This window comes from Rhopalosiphum padi, chromosome 2 (assembly GCF_020882245.1).
Source record: "Rhopalosiphum padi isolate XX-2018 chromosome 2, ASM2088224v1, whole genome shotgun sequence".
Taxonomy (NCBI): Eukaryota; Metazoa; Arthropoda; class Insecta; order Hemiptera; family Aphididae; genus Rhopalosiphum; species Rhopalosiphum padi.
This window is the reverse complement of record NC_083598.1, coordinates 67,867,086-67,895,018: the sequence shown is the minus strand read 5'-3', so window position 1 is coordinate 67,895,018 and position 27,933 is coordinate 67,867,086. Positions and strand designations below refer to the sequence as shown.

The 27,933-nt window shown below is 26.4% G+C and overlaps 1 protein-coding gene across 3 annotated transcripts in view; it reads right to left on the bottom strand.

Annotated features, from left to right (window-relative positions):
- The window catches only part of LOC132920451 (receptor-type tyrosine-protein phosphatase kappa), a 128,203-nt gene that overhangs the window by 31,535 nt on the left and 68,735 nt on the right, over positions 1-27,933 (bottom strand). For all 3 annotated transcript variants that reach the window (XM_060982854.1, XM_060982856.1, XM_060982855.1), the window contains one exon: positions 14,108-14,195. In XM_060982854.1, coding sequence (XP_060838837.1) covers positions 14,108-14,195 — 88 coding nt within the window. The remainder of the gene's footprint in view (positions 1-14,107; positions 14,196-27,933) is intronic.

Below are 27,933 nucleotides of genomic sequence, written 5' to 3'. Positions count from 1 at the left end.
TATAAAATAAAATCCATTCATCTTCCATCGTTTTGATAAGCGGCAGTCTCTGCTGGCATTTATATACATCACGAGATTGAATTTCATACCTTTTAATTTGTATTACGATGACGATATAGTCGGGTTCTGAAGTTAAGCCTATAGAGGAATATTTTATTTTATTCGTTCGATTTCTGTTTTTTTTTTTAAATTTTTTTTTATTTTATTAATGGAGTTTATAACAAATCTAGAAGTATTCTAGATACATTTGTGCATTTCGCGTTTTAAATATTGCATCACCAAATAAGTTGTATGGTTTTTCGGTTGCCGTCGAGTCACAAAGTATTAAAATGGTTTCAAAACTCGAGAGTATATAATAATTATATCGTCGTCGGTGACTGCAGAATATATACATATACTATTCTACGTATCGAATTTTAAATCTTGCTTTAAGCCATTTAAATATCAACACATAAACGAAACTTTATTTTCATATTGCACGGAGCAACGGGGGAATATCTTAAGTAGCTTACACATTTGCGTAAAGTATAGATGATGCCCGGACACGTAATTCTTTCCGATTCGTCTTCAAAAAGTTTTATCACAACACATCACTAGAGTTTTGATAATATTATATTAATATTGCACATACACACCCACACACATATTATGGAAATCTGTTCATATATGTATACCTATTAACAATTTTTACACCGTATATAATGAATAATGATTATACATTATCGTGTTGTGTTTACTTACAATGTATATATGGGCAACCGGGGGTTACCCGAATAGTGTTAGTATATAATATATAATATCATAAATACTGAAACGTAACGTACGGCTTAATAACATGATCATATTATATTATACAAAAACGAATAGGAAATATGTTCAAATGATGGAATAATGTTTCATATTTTCAGTGAAATCCTAGTGGGTATGCACCATTACAAGTAAAAAAAGTACTGAAAAAATTGACTACATATTTTGTCCTTTCACTGTAGGAGTACATTCGTGAAGGATTATGGCCTATATAGTTGAACAAAACCTGCTTTTTGTACACAAAATTCCCAATAGAGTAAGCCAACGAATTTCCTTGGACAATATAGTCAATTTCAAAGGATGGCATAGGTAAGACTTTTTCGCATCATAATTGAATGTATCTTTATTATACATAATATTTATATATTCAATGTGACTTATATCCAAATCTTTTATTTTTATATATATATATTATATAGGATAATTCGCCAAAACATGTTCACTCTTTTCTATCCTTTAATAATATTCTTATTCAAATAATTATGATGTTTTAGAACTTTTAAGTACCTATGCTTAAACATTAGTAAGTAATTTTTCAAATACTTACGCGTATTTTTTTTTTTTTAATTAAGGATTGTCCTGTTTCGATAAAAATTTTTTTGTTTAATTTTTTTTTTCTGTAAATGTTCGTAATTGGTTAATTAAAAATAAAATATTAATTTATATAAATCTAAATTTTAATGAGTAGTTTCTGAATTATAAAACTTAATATAATAAAAATAATAGTTTTAAGGATATGATGGGGGCTATGGTGTTTTAGATATTATTATAGTAATTAATATAAATGTATTAGCATTTAGGTTTGAAATTTTAGCAATATTCTGAGTATAATAATTGCTGGATTGAATATTATATATATATTTTATTAGTGATTATTATTATAAATGCATAAAGTTTCTTAACTTAGAAACTCTTTCAAATTTAGATTCATAAACAGCATATGCTCAACAATTATTTACAGTAAAGAAGGGTGGTTCTCGGTTAGAAACTTAGAACTCAGACTGAGTATTGTATATACTTACACAAGATAGTTGACTTATTAAAATATGCATAAGACAGTTTAACGTTAAAATTCTAAAAATCAGATTTTGAATGAGTTTATTATAAAGGGTGGTAAACATGTTGGATCTATTTGTTCTACATCCTTGCATAGGTACCTATATTTTTTTTCTTCAAAATATGGAAGTATAAATTATTTAATTTAATTTAGTTTACATTGTGACTCAATAGATAACCAGTTGAAAACAATTGGAAATTAATTGAATAATGTTGATTGTTATCGTTTTAAATAATCACAAGTGTTTTAATTCTGTTTTTTGTACCCTTTTATAATTGTTTGAAACTGTAGGCAAGAGCAAACTAAAAGAATTTCATTACAATACGAGTAATATTATTGTACCTTAACGTACATTGTTACGATGTTTGGATTCCAATCAATTGAGAATGTTTATTTGTCGTACAATTTAAATGTATTATATTTCTAAATGGAACGTAAATTTAACAGTGTCTGGTAAATAAATAAATTGTGTTTATAGATGATTATATAATATTGTTAAAAATAAAACAATAAACACGTTTACCCACTGATAAATAATAGCGATTATTTTGCGAACAATTAATTATTATTACTTTCTAAACTATAACTGCAGTTGTTTTATGTATAAAGGAAAAGTTGAAAATAAAATATTTTAAATCATTTTCAGGAAATTAATATAACAGATTTTAATGTTTTTTTAAAAAAAAAGAAGGACATAAAGTTATTTTTCATGTTTTTCTACCTATTATTTATTTGTTTATCGTTTGATCTGTAAAAACGCTTTTTTAATGTATTGTTCTGAAATGTGAACATAAATTGAACAACATAGCATTTTATAACATTTTTGAAAAAAAAAAATGTATTAAATTACTACCAACCAGACGAACAATTATTGAATTAACAAAGTATACAGTTAATTGTTATTTACCTTTGTTCGATTAAAAAAAATAAAAAATAACAACACTCATTTGAACTTGCGAGTGTTTGAATCGTTCACAAAGCGTTATTAATATTATTGACGAGCAGTATATCAACCAATATTCACTTTGGTTAAAATATTTTCACTAGCTGTGTATTTGTTATTTATGTATCCACCTCATATTTTTTTATACTAAATACATGTAAAAGTTCGTGTGATGGCGTTGTGGTACGCAGTGTGTTCAAACCACTGTGTTTTTAATGATTTTTTCTTTTAATTCTTCCATTAATTTTTCTAAGCTTTTGTAAAAAATTTTTATTATAAAACCCAATTTCTTATGTACACTAAAAAAATAAACATATTATAATAGGTATTTAAAACACAAAAATATGGTAAAACATTTTTTTTTATAAATCTAACATAAAAAAAATGCAAATTTATTTTAAATTTATACATAGAAAACTTTGCATACTATATTCAAGATCAATAATAATGTATCTATTGTGTTTGTAGGATAGTTATATTTAATTTAAGTTTATATTTAAATGGAACCGATATAAAATTATAAAAAAAATATTTATAAAATATTATATACATACGATTCTTACAAGCAATAGCAATCATTAAAGTATTGATATCATATAGATGCATAATTTATATTTTGTTGTGTATAAGGCAGCATAAATTGATAAGCCGATTATATTGTTGAACATATTATGAAGTTATCATATAACACGATAGTAAAATTTAATCTTAAAGTACAAGAAATGGTACGAAGATAATACGATTTATGGATGTTCAAATAAGCTATTAGTTATTATTATTATTTTAATGTTACAAGTTACGACAAACCACACAACACAGTAACCGGAATCTATTTCGTTTAGTAAATTTCGACATTTTTTTTAAAGTAATTAATCAGCTGGAGTCAGTCTGTTTGTACATTTTGGAAAATATTACTGTAGAAATTAAAAAAATGACTGTTTCGAAGTATCAAAAGTACCAACTTGTTTAAATTTTCAATCGATAGATAGTGCTTCTCGAAACTTAAGAGCGTTCTCTAAATTAAAAAAAAAAAAAAACAAAAATAAAAACAACAAACAAAACAAGCAAATTGAAAAAAAAAAACACATCACTTTAAAAACAATACGGACATTCGCTTAAAATACAAAATGTGTAAAATTAATTACTATACCTATATTATGTTATATAAACGATCGAATTTCGAAATAATAATTAGTTTTTTTATTATGCTAGGACATAATCTTTGAATAATTACTGACAGGAACTTAAGATTTTAACATGGCGATTTCCGACCCCGTGCATATTATATTGTATATAGTTCATGACCTTCCTATTTCTCGCGTTTCGTTAACATTCGTGATTATTATTTACGCTTTCAATGACACACCATATAGACAGTTGTGGTGATTTTGTGGACGTTTATATTTATTAAGTTGAATATATCATTTATATTTATATAACATACTCTATCCGGCATTCGGTCGCGGCTGACATGACGTATCGAACGTTCGCAAAACCGTTGGTAGTTTTTAGATCTCAGCACGATTTTCGGTTAATCGTCGCGGCGACGTTGTACCGCCTCAGAGCAATACCGTGCGTCATTTTTGAAATTAATAACGAACATTTAGAGTCGTTCATCCAAAGTAATTTATTGTTCTGTCATTTCACGACGGAGCTGAGCTGTTGTTCACTGGCCAGTTTGTAATGCGTGTAACATTTTTGTTTTTTTTTCTTCTCAATTCCACGTTCATTCGAGATCACCTTAGGTATCGCATAAAGTTATTATATACGCTGAATCCACTGAAAGTGTATTTGAAATAATAATATACAGGGTGATTCACTAATCATGCTCACTACGTTTTTTTTTTAATGCAGTTCTTCAAAATTTGGGTTTTAGAATTTTTAAATGTATTTAAATACTTGTATGTATTAATTACATGTCCTGTAGCGATACAAACTTCGGTTATTCAAATGAGAATCTCCATTTTCAATGTTAATTAATCAGCATATATTTTTTTTTTCATGTATCTAAGTTTCAACATTTTAACGGGTAGTTTTTAAGTAATTTGACTTGGACCAAGGATAAAAGGTCCACGATAATGGGTTAGAAAGATCTAAAAGCTAGGGTAATTTGAAAATTATAGTAATTGATTTAATCTATCAATATTTATTTATTTAAAAAATGATTCAAGTATAATTAATATTAGATCAAATGTTTGTAAAACTATTTTTAAAGAGTAATATTCTTATTGGTATAAATATTTTGATAACTGGAAAACTACTCGTTTAAATTTTGAATTCGGTGTATATATATTTTATATAAAAAAAAATTTGTATCACTACAGAACACTCTTAAAGTAGCACAAACATTTTTTAAGATTTTAAAAATATGATCTTTAATTATATTTAATAATTTCAAGAGCTAGATTTTAAATAAATTCATTATTAAATGAAAATGATAGGAATGAGCATGATTGGTGAATCATCCTGTATAGTTTATTGCTATATATTTACCCTTAATCACAGGTGAGGTAAAATTCTTAAGACGACAATAGACTGTGCATTGTAAACACATATTATACTAATACCGCGAAAATCGAAACACGAATTACCGAACGATGCGCGCTACAATAATCGTTGCTGAATGTTTCTCAATTTGACATAAAATGTGTGTTTGTTCAGGTGCTTAATTTCGAATCACAGGATATCATCTTATAAAAGTTATAAACTCTAAGAGTGTATGAGACATATTGACTAAATATTACGTCTCAAATACTCATACGTTATTATTTTATACATATAAAAACATGTTTTTTGTATATATACATAATATCATGTACATATAATATATTATACATACATCAGACAGGTAGTCACATAATCACATATTATAAGGTACAATTACCGATTTTACATCTTCAAAAAATAACTTAGAAAGTAGTATAAAAATATGTATTATAATTTATAATATATGTATATTATAATATGAATCATTAATAAATAACTTTTATTTAAACTCGAATAAATCGTAAATATTCAACAAATATAATGTATATAATTATTAAAATAACAATATAATTAATTAATATAATAAGCACTAAAAAAAAAAAAATGTTTTATTATTAATTATTACCATTGTCTACAAAAGACAAAAAAAAATTCGAGTGTGAAATATGTATAATGACTAGGTATAATTTATTTTATTGAAGTAAGCTAATATCTGTTTTATAATGTTCATAGATTTTATAAATAGACGATTATAATGAATTTCTTTAAGTACCTAATAAATAAATATATTTTCATTTTAAAAATAAATGCTGCAAATGTTTCATGAATCATAAGTGTGTAATTTGTTGTATAGAACTGTAGATGTTTAATGGATAAAATGTTTTTAAATCATGTGCAACGTTATAAAATATGTAGTTTTATCTTGTATCAAACATATTATTTCTTTGCACCGACGCGACTAAACCATTAAACGGGACTTTTTTTTGTTTATTCTTAAACTTTTGTATTGTGTATTTGTGTCTATATCATGTATACGGGTATTTTTTTTTTTTTTTAATAGGGATAAATTTAAATGCATAATATGTTTGTGTTTAAAACCGGATGATAATTAAAGAAATTCTATTTAAATAACATATTGGGTAATTCATTTTTACGGAGAAAAATAGTTTTGATTATTTTTTGGTATTATAGTGGGTACCTATTACTAAATTAAGTCGAGTTTTGAAGACAATCATATTATTATGCGTTTAAATAATATACGATCCATGACGATAAAATAGATGCACACCAACTGTATTATGTTAGGCATTTGATTGGAAACGTGAAAATGTATACAGTATATCATTTACGTATTCAAAAAGAGTGAGATAAAATTTTCGCTTTGAATTTATCGCATTATTTTAATACACAAAACGCATTAAATGTATAGGGTGCAATTGGGTTAAAAATAAAACACTGCGTCAGTGTTTTAATTTAATTGGTTTAACATTATTGTTATATTTTTTATAATTTGAATCATATTAATATGATATTACGACAATAAAAATACAATTTATAATATTTACTAACGGTTCGTGTTCAATATCTGTATTTTAAATTACATTAAATGCGTACGTGTGTGGATCTCCATCAAGTGAATTAACGGAGAGTCGAGATCAGAATTCCGCAACGCTGTGATAATTAATTATATATGTAATAGCTTACTAATGTAGTATCAAATATGCGTGAATATAGAACAGTATACAATATTGAACAGCCTAAACTAAATGTTGTTCTATATAGTTAATATTATAATATTGTACCGTTGGGCAGCATTGTATTAGATAGTCTAGCGAGTAAAAATAAAATTATAACATATTATGATAATAATTTAAATTTTTTCTCGGTAAAATAGATTTTTTACTTTTTATTTATTGGTTTGTCTGATTTGTATATTTTTCACTTACCACCTGTTTCGAGTATCTACAGAGATACGACGACGACGAATTGAAATTTTATTTTTTTTGAAATGAAATCACGTTTTAAGAGCATAATATATTATAAGGATACTTAATAGTTATTACCAAGGTAAGTTTATAATATATATAAATAGCTGCAATGAATACACATATTTCACGTTTGAAGAATAAAACGAAAGTGAACAGATCTACATCTCAGAGATACACCATGGGCGTACGCGGACTATAATTTTGATGCTTTCCTCGAGTGGCTTGGGGCTCTGGACCTCTTAAATTTAGAGCAATATTTTAGGCAGTGTATATGAGTATATAGTATATACCTATACCACTATTATTCGTACGCCCCGCCCAGCTCTTCCCAACGTCCTTATAGCCCTTATGTGAAGGTATATACATGTATAATATATGTACTATTGGTGTAATGCATGTATATGGATGTTTATATGCATACAATTCATACAATTCATACAATTCATATACACACACACATACACACACACACACACACACACACACACACACACACACACCGAGCTACCAATATATGCCATCGTATAAAGATTCATCCGTCATACTCTTTTTTAATTCATTTTTAGACAATTTGTCAAATGAAACGCGTACAAGTCAGCTTGCTGTGAGAATGCATTTATTAATGATCACTGTCGCTACCGAGTTATGTATACGTACATTTTTTGGTACAAGATTCGTATATAATAAATAAAAAACCCACAAAATCACGATCGTAAGAAAAAGTCTGACGAAGCATTGTGTGTACTCACGGCATCTCCTCGCACAGAAAATGACCATGTTTTTTTATTTTTATTTTAAGTTGTCGCCGCATACAAAGCAACATAATATCGCTCTGAACTCTGAATGTATTATTTTTATTTTAAAGTGCGATATATGGTTATACTTAGTGCTTACATAACACACGCATGTATACGTTTTGTTATCATTTTTTTTTTGACATTTTTCGGTTTTTAACAAATAACAACCCATAGGTACTCGCCCACGTGCTATGCATATTACGTATATGTTATGTTGTATCTACGCCGCAAAGGAGTCCTATTTTCCGGTTAACCCAGTACGAGCGAAACAGCAAAATAATTACATATATACACAGAACAGCAGTCGTAATTATAATATATTATTGTGGTGTTGTGCCCTTTTCCTCGCGGACGCGCTATGAATGATTACAAGGCCATTGAGCATATGCAGTGGTATGATGTATATGCATTATACAGAGCGTGCACTTCGACATATACGATTAGGTACTTGGCCTACTGGGATATAATTCATAGTTATACATCTAGTGCGGACAGTGGTGGTCGTGCACATCGAAATTAGCAGATGCAGCAGGTTTCGTTTTTACACCATCGTGTATGATTATTATGTATTCGCTGTATTATCAAATTTCGTCATGGTTAAAATTGACCTATATTTTTGTTTTTATTTTTTTTATTCAGTTGAAGTATATAATAGAATTACAATAATTAGTTTTATGATTTTTCACTTCTTAATTCTGGAGATAATTTTTATATACATACAAAAAACCGGTGACAGATTCAACAAATGCTTAAGAAGCCGCTATAAATCCAACATTGTTAATATTGGTATTGATTTTTAAGTGTACATTAAAAATATGCTCGAAATTAAGATAACAAACAATGATTGCAAATCATAAAAGTAATCATTGTAATATTGTGGCCAAAAGTATTTAGTTTTAGATTTCTTAAAAAAAAAATTAATAATAATTGTAAATATTTTTATATATTTTTTTTTATAATAATTATTACAATAGAAATATAAACTGCAACCAATGACAATAATTCAAATAAACAAAAAAATATATTTGATTTTTGTGAGACAAAACTAATTAATTTATGATCCTTCCTAAAGAAAAACCTATAAAAGATGAAAAATAAGCTATATATAAACACACTTATAGTTTCGAAGAATTTGTTTACATAATTTTTATTGAAAATGGCCCAGTAATTATTGAGTCTATATAGGACAAACGAACAAAAATATTCATTTATATAATATATATAGATTATATATGTATCAACAGTGAACAATATCAAAGACGATCTTGATTATAATAATTCAAAATAGTATAATAAATAATATATTTTTTAAGTATTTAAATATTTAATTTTCAAAATTAAAAGCGGCCAAGTACACTTTTAATAATACTTATAACAATATACATAATGAAAAAAAAACAAAATACGAATAAAATAGATAAATTATTAATTAATATAAATCGACATTAATCATGGATAATTATGTGCACAAAAATTAACTTGCACGTCTACTGCGATTGTGTATTTTACGTCAATGTTTATAAACTACCTGCACTAATACCATAATTATATTAAATTTGAGTAATTTTTTCTCATACCTAAAATTATGTTTCAATTATTGAGTGACAGTTTTAATCCTTTACAAATATTCCTAAAATACGCATGAATTACCTTATACATATATACGTGTTAAACATTGTTTAATTATTCAGGCATGACTATTAATAATTATTTTCTAGGTCAAACGTTTAATTTATGTATACAATTTTCGGGTTTTATATAGTATGTTATTCATAAACAATAATATTATTTTATAACATAACGCATACGATGTGTTACTCAAGTAATGTTAATAATAGACTACTGTAATATTTCTTGGAAGTTGAAAAGACTGACACTAAATTATCGTTTAATTTTATAAGATATTTAAAATTTCAATACATTATATTTACATTTTTTCTGGTCGATTATGGGTTATATTTAAATATTGAAATTACGAAGAAATTTAAATAATTTGATTGGCAGCCTTCTGAGTTTGTATTTTTTTAACCGTGCAAATACTTATAGTACAGGACGACTGTCTGCTTGACATTTGACGTCTATTTCTTCAAAAATATTTTAATTTGTTAAATAAAATATTTACATTTAAAATATGAGCTTAAAGCTAAATTATTTAATCGAATAAATTATATAAATAAATATATAATTTTTATAATAGAGAAAGTAAAACCAGATTTTTTGTTAAACTTTTAGTCAAATATATGTAAAATGTATAATTATTAATATAAAACTATTTATTTGATATTTATTTAATTAATATTTTATTTGTATAAAATAAAGTTAGTATGGTTTTCGAGATAAAATAAAAATAATTACATAAGAGTAGTAAATAAATATGTCAGCTATTCACACAAAAAAATTAATGCATTTAAATTTTATAAATTACCTAATCGTTTATAATTAATTCAAATTAAAAAAAGTTTAAGCAATACTAAATTTAAAATGTCCTATTTACTTTTATTATAACATATTATACCGAAAAAATGAAACGTTTGAAATAGGTATACAAGTACTTTACTCAATATTCCACCCCGTGTCTCACCACCAGAAATATGTAGGTACTCCGAGTTATGCGCCACTGCGCCGATACAAAATTTATATCTTTACCGATAACGTATATTATATAATAAATATGCTTTGATGTTGTTAGTTTATCTTTTGAATTACTGTCGTGGTGGAACGTTGTAATTTATTCAAACCATACGATTTTATGATGTAAGTCGAGGCATAGCATTATGTTATAATTTGTTTTTGAGAAAGTATATATTTACTGGGGCGTAATAACTCTTCAAATGAATAATTGAACGGGGCATTTATGAAGTATACATATTATAGGTACGTATAGTATATCATAATAATATGTAATATTGCCTTTCGTTATCGAATCCTATACTTCCATTAACTAACGTGTAAACAAGGTAATTCACCAAACATGCTCAACCTCTTTTTCCTTCAGTTTTTCTTTTAGTTGTTCAAAATCTAATTTTTATAATTTTCCAATATACTTATAAATATATTTTTAAATTCTTGAGGTTTGTTTACTACTTTAGAAATATATCATCTTTTCATGTATCACGAAAATATAAACTTTTATTTTTGAAATAAAACTCATTTTTCCTATTTTATTCATAATTTTTTAAGCATTTTGATGTATCAAAAATAAAATGTAATCGAGTAGATTTGTAGGTATTTATAACTTTATGTATTAAGGATATTATAATATTCATAAAGTTTATGATAATGGGTTTAAAATGTATAGGACTGGTGACATGGTGGTTTGAAATGTTTATAATTGTTATTAATTAATTATTTTTAAGAACTATTATCTTTAATATAAACATTTTAATAACTGAGAAATTACCCGTTGTACCTAACCTAACCTTTGTTTTTAAAATCACTAATTAAATAATTTATAGCAAGAACGAAAGAGTATTTATATGAAAAACTGAAGTTTGTATCACAACAGGACATTCCTTGAGTAATAAAAAAAATCTAAAGCATTTAAAATATGATCTTTAAGTTAAATTTGAAAATTCCAATAATCAGAATTTGAATAAATTAATTATTAAAAAAAAAACATGTTTGGCGAATCACTGTTTATACGAACGTATAGTCATCATGACATAATGTAAGCATGAATCAAATAAATTAATTGTTCATCTCCTTTTATTCGAATAATGTAGTGTTGATCTCAAATTAAATTTAACAGTTGTCTGCAGTCTCTACTGTATAGTAAGCAGGCATAATTATTTTAACATTTATTTTTGGCGATAAGCATTAGCGAGGCCATTTATTTGGTCTCGGGTTAGTGTAATAGAATATTATCATCAGCCCACAGAGAAAGAGGGAAAAGATATCTCGTGAAAATATGCGATTTATTTTAAGAATTTGTATGATTTTGTTTCGTAAATTATAATTGATATCTTCCGCACAATAATAACGTATAATTAATTAATACCTATCATATTTATTTGCAGCAGAAACACTGGGCATTTTGGAAACCTCTATTTTCTGAATGATTAATGTTTATTAGTTCGTAGATTTAAATGTCCTAAAACAGGATAAATGACTTTAAAATATAATAATAATATTATACAATTTTAATCGATGCCTATATAAAATTAAAATTTAAAAATTGTTTTTACCGTAATGTTAAGTAAAAATGATCAAACAAAAATCTATTTGTATTATTTAAATTTCCGTAATTTAGCGTTATCGCGAATCATACAAGTCATAAATAAAACACCCTATCTATCTATCTATCTTTATATATATAGTATAGTTTACTCGTATATAATATATTTGCCAGCACGTGACAAAAATGTCGTTTGTTAGACCGTTGTGTAGTTACCGCTTCTTTTATCAGATATGTATACAGATGTATAATATGTATATAGATCAAAACATATGTACCTAGCTAATAAGTATAATACGATGAAATAAAATAAAGACCTATTTAATTTAATTTTTTATTATAGTGAAATGGCTTATAGTAAACTTTTAACAAATGTTATCTATTTTTATAAAATATATGAAATACGAACTTTCAAAGTTTAAAAAATGCAAAACAATTTCTAAAAAAAATATAAAATAAAAGTTTCGTTTTAAGTCCTTTGATGTATGAAACGAATTTTGTGCTTGGAAATCAATTATTTTGGGATGTTCAGAGAAAAATGCAATTTAAATTTAAATCTGCGCTGTAATATGATTATAAAGTATTGAAATCGGTTTTGCGCCTCTGTTCACAAGCATTGCTCGTATAGTCGAACCCGATCCAGATGATTCCTTTTTCCTTTATTACTTTTCCGTCCTGCTGGTCCAATTATGCGTTAGTAGGCGTCTGTCTATACCCATGTGACGTATGTGGTATCGCTAGTATGTACGCACCTTTACCTATACAACATGACATATTAGATACCACCTACATGTCAGAGGCTGTATATAATATGTATCTTGTCGACATCGACTCTTCTCTCGCCCTTACTCGCTTTTAATTAATAACCCTACCAGTATATGCGCGTATAAACTGCGGAGTTGTTTATTTTCTAAGCCATTAGTATATATCGACCATGTGCTTTAACACGATATTATTACCACTGTTATTATACTGTCGATTGCCGTTATTTATAATATAATATACTGATATATTTTCTCCACGTATCTCTATTTTATATTTGTCTAGTCTGTCACTTAAATAATAATACGTTGTTTCTTGTACATAAATCGTTTCACGCAGATAATCCCGTGCACAATAAGCTTCTATTGTGCGTATAAGTACACAACAGTTTCTCACAATAATATGATATATGCGTAGCAAATTGGTGGAAGAATCTCGAAACACAAACGTGATATCAATAACATAACGCTATATATATAATATACGCAGTATAAACCGTTTATAATGATGTCGTGGTTTTAATAGCATACGGGGTTTAATCACCTAAAATTAAAGGTCCAGGCAAAACTCATATGTCTTATAATAATTTTTTTTTCAATTTCAATTGTTATGAGTTTATGAATATCGGTTATTATATGACCTATTTTCTTATGCTCTTTTGAACGGCATTATGAATGATTTCTACAGTATTTTAAATTGAATCGATCGAGTCCGATCTATTTTTATATATTAGGTGTGTGTTAAGACCATAATTGGTTAGAGACAATAGTTATGTGTCAATGTATGATTGTTTTTATAGGAAATGACATGATATACCATCTTTTTGCGGTTCCGTGTAATAGGTAACAGTATAGAGCAATCAACAATGTCTCGTGTTGGCGATCGTTACTTGTTTCGATATAATTTTAAGCGTTTTTGAATCTATTAGTATTTATGATTTTCAATAAAATTAAATGAACATAAATATTTTAGTCATCGATCTAGTCAATATTTAGTCATAAATCAGGAGAGGAAATTTAATAATTAATATGTATATTAATGATAACTAATTACTATAATTATAGTAAAATGTATTAATTTGTATATACTCACAAGCGATGCACTTGGGATTTTGATTTTTTTCTTTATTGTTTGGCTTACTGGCATGACGACACGAATGAGTTTCCACTTTAACTGCGGCCTAGAAATAATAGTTAAATAAAAAAATATTAGTTTATGATTATTATTTCTAATTCTTCTAAAACTGTTCTGCTACTTTAAAATATAATATTATTATTCTAAAAATGAAGTTCCAAATATTCACTAATTTTTTAAAACCTATAATAAAAGAGAAAAATAATAAAGGTGGAAATAAGATTGAAAAATATAAACAAAATAATTTAATATACACCAAATGTACGCGTACAACAATAAATGCATTCACATTTAAGTAATGTACCTACACAATTTATTTATTTTAATTTTATTTTAATATTCATCGTTTCAAACTGAATTGTTTTTAAAACTGCAATTAAGTAAAATTGAATTTTTATTTTTTAATAAAAGTAAATTCAATATAAATCATTTTAATTTTAATTGAAATTAGAATTTTTAGATTGAACAATTTTACCAACTTTAACTCTATATAAAACTTACTCAATTTCTAATAAATATATATAGCCATGATTGTACTACAACTACGTCAATATACCTTTAGTCTTTTATGAAAAAATCATATTCGCTAGAACTCAAAAAGTATGTTGTATAACCAAATTAAGCTTATATATAACATATTAAATAGCATTATTGTAATAATAACTATAATTTTTATTTTCTACATAACATTTAAACAAAATAAACATTAATCAATTTCAATATTTTTGTTGGATCAACTAAAAAATCGTATTCGATTCTGATATTACTTACTACTTACTACTTACTACTAATATCAATTAATATCAATAATTTTTGTTCTTTTTTCATTCCAAGAATATTTTAATCTCGAATATTTTTGACACTGTGATTTTTGATATCAATACTATTATAAATATTATTTAATATATTGTTTAAAATATAAATAGCCGTACCTTTTAATACTAATTTTATTTCAAATATATATTTATTTATATACTTTTAAATATTTTATCATATAAGTGGCCTCGATTAGTGTTCATGTTCTGAGTCATTATCTAATTAAAATTTTATAATTTAAAATGTTTGAAAAGTTCAAAAAAAGTTTGAGTAAAAAAAAAAAAGGATTTGTATTCGAGTTTGATCACGAACAATTCGGTAAAACTGAAGTTCGGACCACCCCTAATAAATTTTCATGAGTAGTGGTTGGATAAATTATTATTACTCTGTTAAATTATTGGGTATTTACATACAAGTAGTGTTATAAATAATTGACTGAACCACAAATAGAAATTATTTACAGTCGCAATACTATATGCGTATAGCTATAGTACCTATATAGACTATATTATACAGTGCGAGTATGATAATAAACGTGTTTTGCATTTAACTAGTAACTGATGTACTAGAAATAATTGCTGACACTAAAAATGAACGATATATATATAAAAAAAAAAAACGTTGATAATATTTACTAAATCACAATTCATAATTATTGCATATTATTTACACATTATAATTTGTTAATTTCGGTTTTTAGTTGCTATTGTTACATCCTGTTCAATTATGTCTATTAGAACACAACCTACTGGAGAAATATAAGAACGGTACGGGTTGGCGAGTATAGAATTTATACGATTTATATGTTACACGAGTGGAAAATAGGGATAACTAACGAAAAAGGCTTAATGAAGTACTTGTTGGCTTGTAAAAGTTTCATTGACTTTTACTTTGCATGTATGTATTTGTTATATTTTGCTCTATATTTAACTCGTGGGTTGAGTTTTATTTCTTAAATATAATATTCATCGTCTGGGTGTGTATTTATTATTATTATAATTGTTTTTGTTTGATATTCGCTTAAATTCGACAGTAAACTACAAATCATCATCAAATACGAAATATTACCGAACATTAATATGTTGAGCTTTAATATAACTGCGTTTAATCTGATTTAAAAATAATGTATAATAATATCATATTAATTTCCAACGTGTGTTTTGCTGAGCCCGAAAACACTGTAATTTTAATAGTATTCATTTATTTACTTACTATTATATAGGTAAATCGTTAATTTGTAACAGAAAATATTATTTACCAGTAACAAATAAATGTAAAGTTGTATCAATAATAATAATATGATATAGTGTATATTATTTGGTTCCAAATGTTCAGTTTTGTCAGTAACCGTAAAATACATCACTATATTATGATAATTTTTGTGAAAGGGGAAAAATAATCAAAATAAAATTTATTTTATGAGTTTTCCCTTTCATGCGTTTTTTAAAAAGCAAAACACAACCAACGAGGAATATAAATTGTTGGGTTTTTAATTTGGCCGATTTCCTATTAAACGTGTACATTTTATAATAGCCACTTGTAGTATACGAGTCCAAATGCGTCCTTGAAAAATCAATTTTGGAGAAAAATATAATATAATGGTGTACGAAGAAGAAAATCGCTTTGCTTTGTAGCCGCAATAAACGTTTTCGTTTTACCCTCAGGAAGAGTTGGGTTCATTAAACTATTCGATAGAGAGGTCGTCGAGTGGTGATTATCATTGAATTTTCTCTCATTCTCTTTCTCACTTTATATATCTATACATATAATTTTATTGTTGAAGAATTTTCCTATATCCCCAAGCACCTGTAACCGGACTAAAGATATTACATTTTGGAAAACTGTTCGGGACTATTCTGTTTCTAAACTAGGTACCTCGTATATATTTATAGGTCCTATTAATATCTCTTCTTGGTGTTTTCAAAGTTGACATTGCCATAAAAGTTGTCTTTTTTTCGTTGTACAAGTACTTTGATAAAGTAACAGTGATTTTTTTTTTCGAGTACTTTTGGATACTAATGGTGCCATTATTTTAAGCGATATCGTTTTACGACAAAACTGTGAAGAAAAAAAACTTTAATTTACTCAAAATCTCTAGAAACTTAAGCACACACGCCTTTCTTTTAGTCCTTTGATAATGCAAACTAAACTAAACCTTTAGCTTACTAAAGTTAACTCCAATGGCTGTGATGGATTATTGGGATTTTGAAACTGTAAAAGAATAATAATGACTAGATTAAGTATTTAAATTATGCTTGGGTAGTTTAAGACATTTTAAATAAGATTTTTAAATATTAATATTAAATGATAATATTATGACTTGTTTATATACCATTATGACAAAAAATATCATTAATAACATAAAAAATGCATGCCTATAATATTATAGATAACTTTTCCAGTAGTTCGAAATATGTCAGCTGATTTAAATAATTGTAAAGCATATTATAATTTAATTAAAAGTAAAATATCTGAATAATGCAATTTATTTATTTTCCCTATATTTTAGTAAACTAGAATAAATCAAATAATGCATAATAGAAGCATGCATATAATATATTTTATAGAAACTTTTTACAAATTCTTAAAACATATATTTAGTATTTCCTACTACACTTTCTTTTACTATTATAAGATAGTTATATACATTTCATGATACCAAAGTTTCTTTTATTTTCAAAGTTGTTCAGTGCTGGAAATGGACTTTTTTCAAAAGTTATTTTTTATCCCAAAAGTATAAGATTAGTTTTAGATTTCTAGTGGAGCGATAAAGTTATTGTATTGGTGACGACGTGTAATTTCTTGTGTGAACATTTAAAAAAAAAAAAATGTAATACCAAGATTTTTTATATTCGTTTAACGCATAAGTAGTTTAATGAAAATAATTATTCACTCGGATTATTACTATGAAAAGATGAATACAAGAACTAATATTAAAACATAATATAATGTATAGATTAATTTGTTATGATAATATTAAAGAAAATATTTTCAAAAGTATAATGTATATCATATTAGACATATCATCTTTAATCATAAATATTGATTAAACAAAATAAATTATTTTTTTTTAATGATGAGGTTTTTAAACATCATAGCCTGAAATTATATTTTACATAAATATTGATTGATAATGTAGAAGGTATTGTAGTGTGTATACATTGTACAATATGTATATTGACAAAGCTTAAACTAAATACACAATGTCCTATCAAGAAATACAAATAATATTATATAAACAACATTTTTGATATGTGTCAAGCCATTATCTATCTATGTTATTTTAATTTACAGCATAGACTTATCGTGACTAGGTTTCACTTTTTATCAAACAGTTAATAAAAAAAAATATTTCAGCAAGTCATATTAGTATTAATAAAGAAAAATATAACTTATTACCATAGTGTGGCATGCTATGCCTATGAAGATTAAAAACAGCACTAGTAATAATAGTAATAATTATAATAAATAAACTTAGAGCCATTACAAATAAATTTAATTTTTATTTAATAAAATTGTTCAGTTAAATTTAGTTCAGAGCTATTCTAAATATACATGTATCATAGTTTTGATATAATAATAATATACATATCAAAACTTATTCATAGATTAAATTACATTTTTTTAAATTTGTTTTTAATCTTCATAATATGGGCTTAGATTATCTTTAAAATTAAACATATATAAATTGTATACTAAAAGTACGTATTTAAAGTTACGTGACACTAACAGATAGAGTTAATAAACAGAGTTAACACAATAGTTTTTTTGTTACCTTGCAATATAAGAAATTATGTTAGGTTAATCTTTTTATTTTTACGTTTTCTACTAATGTTTATATTATTTATAATATACAAAAATATTTTTTTTTAATATTTGACGTCTTGAATATAATACTATTGTATATTTTTTTATATTTAACAAAGTATTAGGACAGTCAACCGATCTTGGTTAGATGCTGTTTTTTAGCAAATGTTGATTTTGATAATAATTAGACTTTGACTTTTGAAATAAATTATTTTTAAACACTTGTTGTCAATAGTTCTTTTTGATGAATGGGAAATTCCAAATTTAATAAAAAATATTAAGTGTAGCTTTTAGTTATCATCTTTAAACAAAAAATTAAAGACATACCATAAAAACTTTTCAATAATTATTAATTTATTCTTGTACAACTGTGTATAATTTAATAAAAACAAAAATCATCTTGGTATCTGAAATAATATGATACAGCGAAAATACAAAAGCAAGAGCTTTTTCGATCGGTCATCATGCACTATAATATTATCGTTGTTATTATCGATTACATTCCCATTATATTCAGCCGACTTGTCATTGTCCATGCTGTAGCAGTGACCAAAATTACACGGTAACAGCGGGCAAGTATAATATAATATATTATTATGCTTCCAGACAAAATTCAAGTCAAATTGGCTTAAATATATATTTATTATTCGTCGTACGCTTAACTTAAATCAACTTGTTACGAGTCATCCGCGGCCGAAACATTCGTCACTAATTTAAACGTTCAATTAGTTAGTGCGCGATCCGTAGTCCTGCAGTACTCAACGGTGCGAGCGCCTTCCCTCTTACACCTCCGCTTTCATCACGTCGTTGTACAAATCGAATTAAACCGTACGATCCACCAATCCACCAACCTATAGCCACCTGCCTACACGTCTGTACCTACACACCGACCTACCTACATATCCAACTACGTTTGTCTGTATCGGCGTGGGAGCGTACCCCGTGTAATGCACCTACGCTGCCGCCGAGCAATCGTATATAATAATATATACCTACTTGACTATATGCGCTTTGAACCCGCATCGTGGGCTTGTCCCACAAACGGTCGTGAACGATATTTACTTGGCAATATCCACACGCGCGAGTTGTACACGATAATATGACGCGTGTATCGCGATGGGCGGAGAGGAATGTGGTTTGCCGGTGCGTTTTGCTTCACGTCCGTGTACCCCGCACGCCAACCCAATCGGCCATCGCCTACGTTTTTCGCGAAAATTGTTGTTCAAACATTTAGCGAGTTGTTCGTGCGAATTTATACGTTAATTAACAGAATAGATGTCCGACGTCGCACTCGTAGTTTTCCGTTAATAAAATAAAAATCATGAGAAAGAACCCCTTGCAAGGACGTACGATATATTATATTACACGTATTCTTACCGTATTGCAAACAATTAAACACTTACAACAATATATTATATAATTGTATCGTATACACAAACACCCGACGCCAACACACACACACACACACACATAATTTTATATTTTATGGAACACCGACGGCAAGATTTTGACACGATATTTTCGTTCCAGCACGTTGGCACACCGTCACAGGGTCTAGTAAAAATATATTAAAAGCATTATTTTCAGACTTTGATGGAGTAATAAATGTTTTGGTTATACAATTGATGTTTGTGTTTTTTTTTATATAACTTTCATCATGTTTTGTAGCACTAAAAATTTTCAATTTTAAGCGTGTTATTTTGAGAGGTCAAAAGTAAAAAAATGTCAAGTTATTTTCAATAAAATATTTAAAAAATAATAATAAATACAGTAAAAAAGAAGGGCACCCGGGAATTTTGCCACAATTAACCATTTTTCAAAAAAGTATATGGTAATTGGGCTTTTATTTTCATCAATTTTTATTATTATATTATATCCGGAAAATTGGGCAACCATATTTTAAATGCTTATAAAATAATAATTAATATACATTTCATTAGAAACTCAATCAGAAATTTATAATAAAATTAGAAGCGTAGAAATATTAAAAGCCAGGAAACGAACTTTAAAATGATTGATAAAATGTGGCCCAATTACCGACCGCCTAAAAGGAAATATATACTCCAGTTTTTGAAAAGTATATTTTGATTTTAAATTGTTATCAGAATTACAGGTAATCAATATTCATATAATTACTTCCAAAAATATTTTGGATATGTAGAAGCTATTATTGTAAACATGTGGATTTTTGACTTTTAGTTTTTTATTTTTTATTTTGTTGTAATTAATATATATATATATATAAGCTTATATACATATAAGTAGAAACTTAAAACATTTTATTACTGCATACTGTGTAGGTAACTGAATTCATTAATTTTCAAATATTTAGTCTAATTGTATATTGCTTATAGAAATTTGAAAATAATTTTCAAACAATTATTATTGTTTTATATATTATGTTGATAATGCATTTTTAAATAATCTTGAAATATATTATACAATTTCTTACACAATATTCTTATAGCAATTTAAAAGTACATAAACACATTTTTTTTTTTACAAACTATTGATTTCAATACTTGAGTCTTGACATTTAATATTTTGATTTGGTCCAAGCTATTTATACTATGAACCAATAGAGTCCGTATTGGCTAATGGTTTATTAATTTATAAGTCTATAAGTATATTATATGCATTACGTATATAATATCATAAGATAATTATTAATATAAGACTTGCAATATTTTTGAATACAATTAATTTAACTTAACATATTAATAATAGAAAAATAAATTATTAATAGATTTAAAAACATTATTAGAAATACATATAATCATCTTTAGTCAGAATACAGTTTTCCATAAACAATTAATCATTAAATTCTAATTTAATACATCCGTTACAATGATTCACTTAAAGACGAGAACACAAGAAATAAACTACAACTAGAGGACATTTCCTAATTATTTTTTTTACGTTTTGAAGACACAAAAAATTTGACCAAATTTCAATTGTTTTTTTTTTTAATATATCTCAATAATTAATTTACGATTACGCGGCGTGTTATATAGGCAATTTAGCTACAACACTGGCATTAACCAATTTATCCGAAATCTTGTGTTATTATTTATTAATCCATAATATTATTTTGTTATTAACCTGACCACCAATTTCAAGATAATATTTAAAATTTAAAAATCTTATCGAAATATTACCGATTTTTATAGAATGCAAATAAATTATACTCTGGTGAGCATCAATTTCTACTAACACCGTTCCGTAGTACATTGCCCTTTCTGCCAAAATATTGAAAACAATTTGTAAGCTTTTTGTTTTGCATGACTTCATATTATATTACATTGTTAGAGCGTACTGGGAAATACCGTTTATTATTTAATGTTAACACTGTTGTTCGATTAATTATATCATCATGTCTATTAGTTTAATTTTTCAAATTATTTTCACGCGTTACGTATTTTCAATTATAACAATATAAACAATACATTTATCATTAATGGATTTGATTTCATCATCATCACTATAATATACCATTTTAAAATGCACTGTACATACCTATTACTTACCTATTGTTCTGAATTAAAACCATGCACAGTCAGAGTGTAGAAAATATTAAAAATGGTATTATACCTATTTATGCTAAATTTATAATTAATGCTGATTGATTGTGTTGAGTTATGTAAACAATACATTTAATTCGGCATGAAAAATATAAATAAATCGTCAATACGTCCAGATTTCCTAGTAATTAAACCCCAGTGGTATTGATTGGTTATTAAAAAAAAAGAAAATGTAAATGTATTAAAAATAAATATTTATAATAAATAATAAAAATTATTCAAAATTATATATATTTATTATAATCAATACTATAATTTTATCATTATTTTTTTTTCAATCAGGCCTTAATTGCTTATATTTGTGTTTTAGATTGAGACTGATGGACTATTTATATATTAAAAGTATTAATTATAAGTAGACATATTATATAGGTACATTTAAATAATAACGATCATAAAAAAAAAGGTTGGAATTCAGATTTAAGTAAATGTTTTGTAGTTAATACATTCCTAAAAATGTTTAGTAATGTGTTATTTATGGTTCTAAAGGTTTCATTTTTTTTTTGTGATGAGTAATAGAAAAATGTTTTGTATGATTTTGCATTTAAGCTTATATTTACGTACGCAAATGTTGATGGACGCTTTTGTAGGAGTATTGTAACCACCACTGAGATAGTATTACTATAAAATAAATGACAGTTTCCTCCTTGTTGCATTACCTCATTTAATACTATACAAAATAACGAAAAACATTAGCATAAAATATAACTATCGAGGTAGAATAATTTTAGTGTAAGTATAACCTAACGTATTATGCGAGTAAAAATTCTGTTTGAATTTATACATTGAGATAAGCTCTGGGATTCCTCAAAATTAATTCACTCCAGTCAAACTCAGAAGTTATATTTTAATAAATTCGCGCGCACGTGTGCAGTAGGTACCTACATAAAATATACCTATTCTGTATTTTGGATGGCACTAATAAGATTCGGATCTTATTCATTCCGGCTTATTAAGTTCGCTCAACTATTAATCATTTCATATAATTGAATGCCAACTTTCAGTCGATTGTATACCATATATAGTGCAACAAAAATTTTCTCAGCTTCATATTATATAATTTATGGGATGATAATAGAACGGTGTTAGGATTATATGAATGGTTCGTATTATCAAGTAGCATATACAATTAATAACAATAAGTTTTCCTCACTCGTCCGATTGGAATTAGTATCACTTAATTTTATATTTTTGAATATATACGTGTTGATCGGGAAACAAATAATATACCTATAGTTTATATTGTATTAGGTATACAATAATATAAAAATGTTAAGTATAATATTTGCAAAAAAAAATTTACAATGAAAACCATAATCAAAGTGTTCAAAGGAACATAAACAGTTTTATAGTAATGTTTTACTCTTTTTGTTTTATTTGCTGAATATTTAAATATTTTTCATCATTTACTTAAGTATTCTTTTCAATATTTCGACCTGGCATGTTTAATCTACTTGTTTATAGATAATTATATAATTATATTAATACTTAACACGACTTATTGTTTTGATATCATGCACTTATACGTCTCATTTTATCGACTGCAAATAGTTAAAATTCTAACTGTTAGTGTTTTATGTCTTATCAAAAAAACACGGTAGACGGTATTCTTAACATAGTTATATATCACGAGCATTAGGGGGACTGAGTAGCAGAGTTGATTTAAGCTGTAGTAATTCTTAACCAGGGCATGGGCATACAATTGTCCAGGGAAAGATATTTAAAATTACGTTATTACGTTTATAATAATAAGAGTAGTGAAATATTGATTATTCACTACTAAAGTTATTGAAAAGCTTCGATACTAATTTCTTATCAATAATTTAAAGTTATATCGGTAAATAAATCTGTTGGAACTATAGGCATGTAAAATCTTTAATCGCAGATGCAGCATACAAAATAAAATAGCCCAAGGTTTTTAATACATTTAATAATATTAAATTAGATATAGCCGTTTTTAATAATCGGATAAATACATTTTGAAAAGCCAAAAATGATTAATTGTACAGTGTATACACAGGTAGGCTGTGTTATTGTTACTACAGTTCGTAATTTTGACTAAATGCCTATTTGTTATAAATTTGTAAACTTAGTTACAGCTAGTTCAAAGTATCAATTATCTAATGGGAAAATTGGTTTAAATCTATTTTATCTACTTCTATTAAATAATGAAATAGCTTGGGTGACCTGTCACTGACAACAACTAAATGGCCATAACTCGCACCTACACGGTCCACAGGTCAATTAATCGGCTGCAAACATTTTTGCAGATGCATCACACTTAAACTTCCTCTGCATTGGTGTGCGCGCCTATAGTTTGAATATCCAGGTAACTTTATTTTAAATTAGTTTAAATTTAAATTTTGATTTATTATTTAGTTTAAAATTAAATTATTAGGAATGATATTAACTATTATAACACTTAACAAAACAAATCATGAAGTTCATATTAGCTATCTATGTACATTAAAACGTGCAAGAACGCCAAGAACCATTACATTTTGGGATTCTGGTATTTTTGATATATTAAAAAATTAAAAACTGCACCAAGTTATTGACTTTTCGATTAATAACATTAACATACTAAAATATTATATGACACCGCCCTTAAAATAAAAAAAATCCCAAATAAGCCTCCGATAAAGACTGACATTATTTGTGCCTGTATATTATGACCGTGTGTGTATATCTACATACTGTGCATGCCTTCAATACATAGTTGTTTTGTTTTTTTTATCGTAATATTTCGTTTTAATGGGGTTGTGTCTCATTCGGCGTCGCCGTGGATTACATATACTTACTCGTATATGTTTACAATAATTCGTATCGCCCCGCGTTATTAATAGTGCCTACATATTATATAACATTATGTGGACTCGGGACGATTAATATTGTTTTTTTATTTAAATTGTTTTTATTATTATTATTATTCACGAAGTTATTTGCTAACTTTCCGTTGTTTAGCGTTCTGTCGTCGGTGCGGCTGGGGTCAGTGATCACCACGGGGGTATAATGCAAAAGCGTTTTAACCACTATACCACCGCCGACACGGGCAATAAGGTCGAGTAGGCGGCGTGTAGGCTGAACACACACACACACATTACATAATATGGGCGAAGGACGTTTTACGTGGTTTACCGTCACCGTTATGCGCTGGTCGGCCGACGTTGTTAAACGCGAAACGCGAATGATAAATGAAGGCTGTCGACGCCGCTATCGCCATTGCGAACTGACACGCATATTATTATACATTATTATTATACGCGTGTATAGCACACTTGGACGAAATAATACGCGAAAGGATGCGCACGCGCGGTCTTCAAGAGATTACGATGAAGCGCAAACGAAATTAGTTGAAAAAAAAATAATATTAATAAGTACCGGGCTCGACCCACGTGAATTTACCGCATAAAATGTTACGATATTAGGCCAAATAGTGAACATCGATGTACAGAGGAATATGGTAATACATATTATGTAATATATGAGTATCTTATACTTAATAGCTAGTGTGATTCACCAAACACGCCTAACATATTTTTTTCATTTGGAATTTTTAAATATATATATGTATATACATATCATCGAATACTTGATGTATTTTGTGCCTTTTAAGACATTTTTTGTGACGATATCAATTTCTTATTTTCAAATAAAAACCACTATTTTTCACCCTTTATTATTCAACAGATTATTATTTTGAGTTTTTTTTTAAATATCTAAATAGAAAGTTTAACAATATTAGTTTATAAGTCATAAAATATTATGTACCGTGAACAATAGGTTTAGAAGACCATTGTAAGTTAAACATTTTAGTAATTATTATTAACCTATAAACATAAATAAATTGTAAAAATGGTTCAAGACTCTGCATCTGGTTATAATAAACACGGCTAGATCCACTAGTACATATATTTTTATAAAATTATGTTTAAGGACTATTATGTTTAGCATAAAAGTTTTAAAAACTTAAAAACTACTCATTTGAATTTTGATTTAGATTCATCGAAAGTTTGAAAAAAAAAATATCTACTAAATAATTCAAAGTAAAAAAGGGTTCTCATTTGATAAACATAAGTTTGTTCCACTATACGATACAAGGCATTTTCGATCAGATAAAATAATAGGGGTTGGACTACGCGTATATATTATATAATGTCACTAGTAGCAATTCAATTACAAACTTAAGTTTTTCATTTATTTTATTGACATTTTTTTTCCCATCACTTAAAATTATTTAAATTGTTTTATAAAAATAACGTATATTGGTAAATTAATTAGTGATAATTGTTGATATAACAAGTGTTGAGGGCCTTATAATATAGTATAATCTATAAAGTTAGGAATATATTAAAAAAACTGTTTAGGTATAACAATTTTATGTGCAAACACTGCAAACTGAGTACTGACCTTTTGAATATTATGTTATCATATCAACTGATGTCTGATGTGGCCATATAGTTTTTATTTTATATGACATTCACAAGTGAGCGTTAAAAACGTTTTGTTTTTACATTATAGCTTTGTACAATTTATTTATGTTTCAAAAAAAAAAAAACAAGCTTACTATGTGATTGCAAAATAATTTAGTTAAAATAATATGCCATATTATAGACATTTATTTATTTATATTCTACAATTTTTTTATTTATTTAGCTTGTTTTACAAAATATTCTACTTTGTATACGATCAGATACATTTTAGTTCCTTGATTAAATCAGCTCATGTTACTATACGTAACTGTATTGAAAAAAAATATCAGATTGAACCTTTTTAAATTTCAAAACCGACCTTTTTATTGCTTGATATTTCGAGGTCGAGTTTACAATAATATAAAGGTAGAATTTCAAAGTTCAAATTAAAAATAATCTGCATAAAAAAAAAAGTCAACCATTAAATTTACTAGGTAATGGTTTGAGGTAGGTTTGCGCTACGTTTTATCATATTGAATTGAGTATATATACAACTTTTTGGCTACGTGATACAAACATTTTATAACCTACATATTAAAAATACGGAATACGACACGGTGTAGTGTGAATCTGAAGAAACTTCACTTGTTATAAATATTCAGAGAATAAATAGCTAATAAGATCTTCGTATTATATCTTTTCGATAAATATCCTATATTATAACTTTACTATACAATTATAGATTGTTGTATACTAACTTATATCTAACGATGGTATATTATTTGAAATTTTAATTATACATAATATTCTGATATTCAATAGAATAGTGATAATGTAAATGTTCTTAATTCTTAAAATTTAGCAATTAAAAAGCCATGAGTTCTAAAATCGAATTAGGGAGTAATATAGGCTCTTAAGTGCCCTCTCACAAGTTACACTTACTATACGTAACTATTACTATTATAACTTGTAATACATTTTAATATAAACATAAAACGTTAAAAAGTATATTTAATCTTAAATGTGTAAAATATGATATCAATTATCATAAAAATGTTGTCTGATATATGGTTAAATATGTAAAGTACCTAATAAAATATAATACAGATGTTTTAAGCAATTTAGTGCTTATATTTCTTAAAATAAAAATAATAATAAACTATAAATT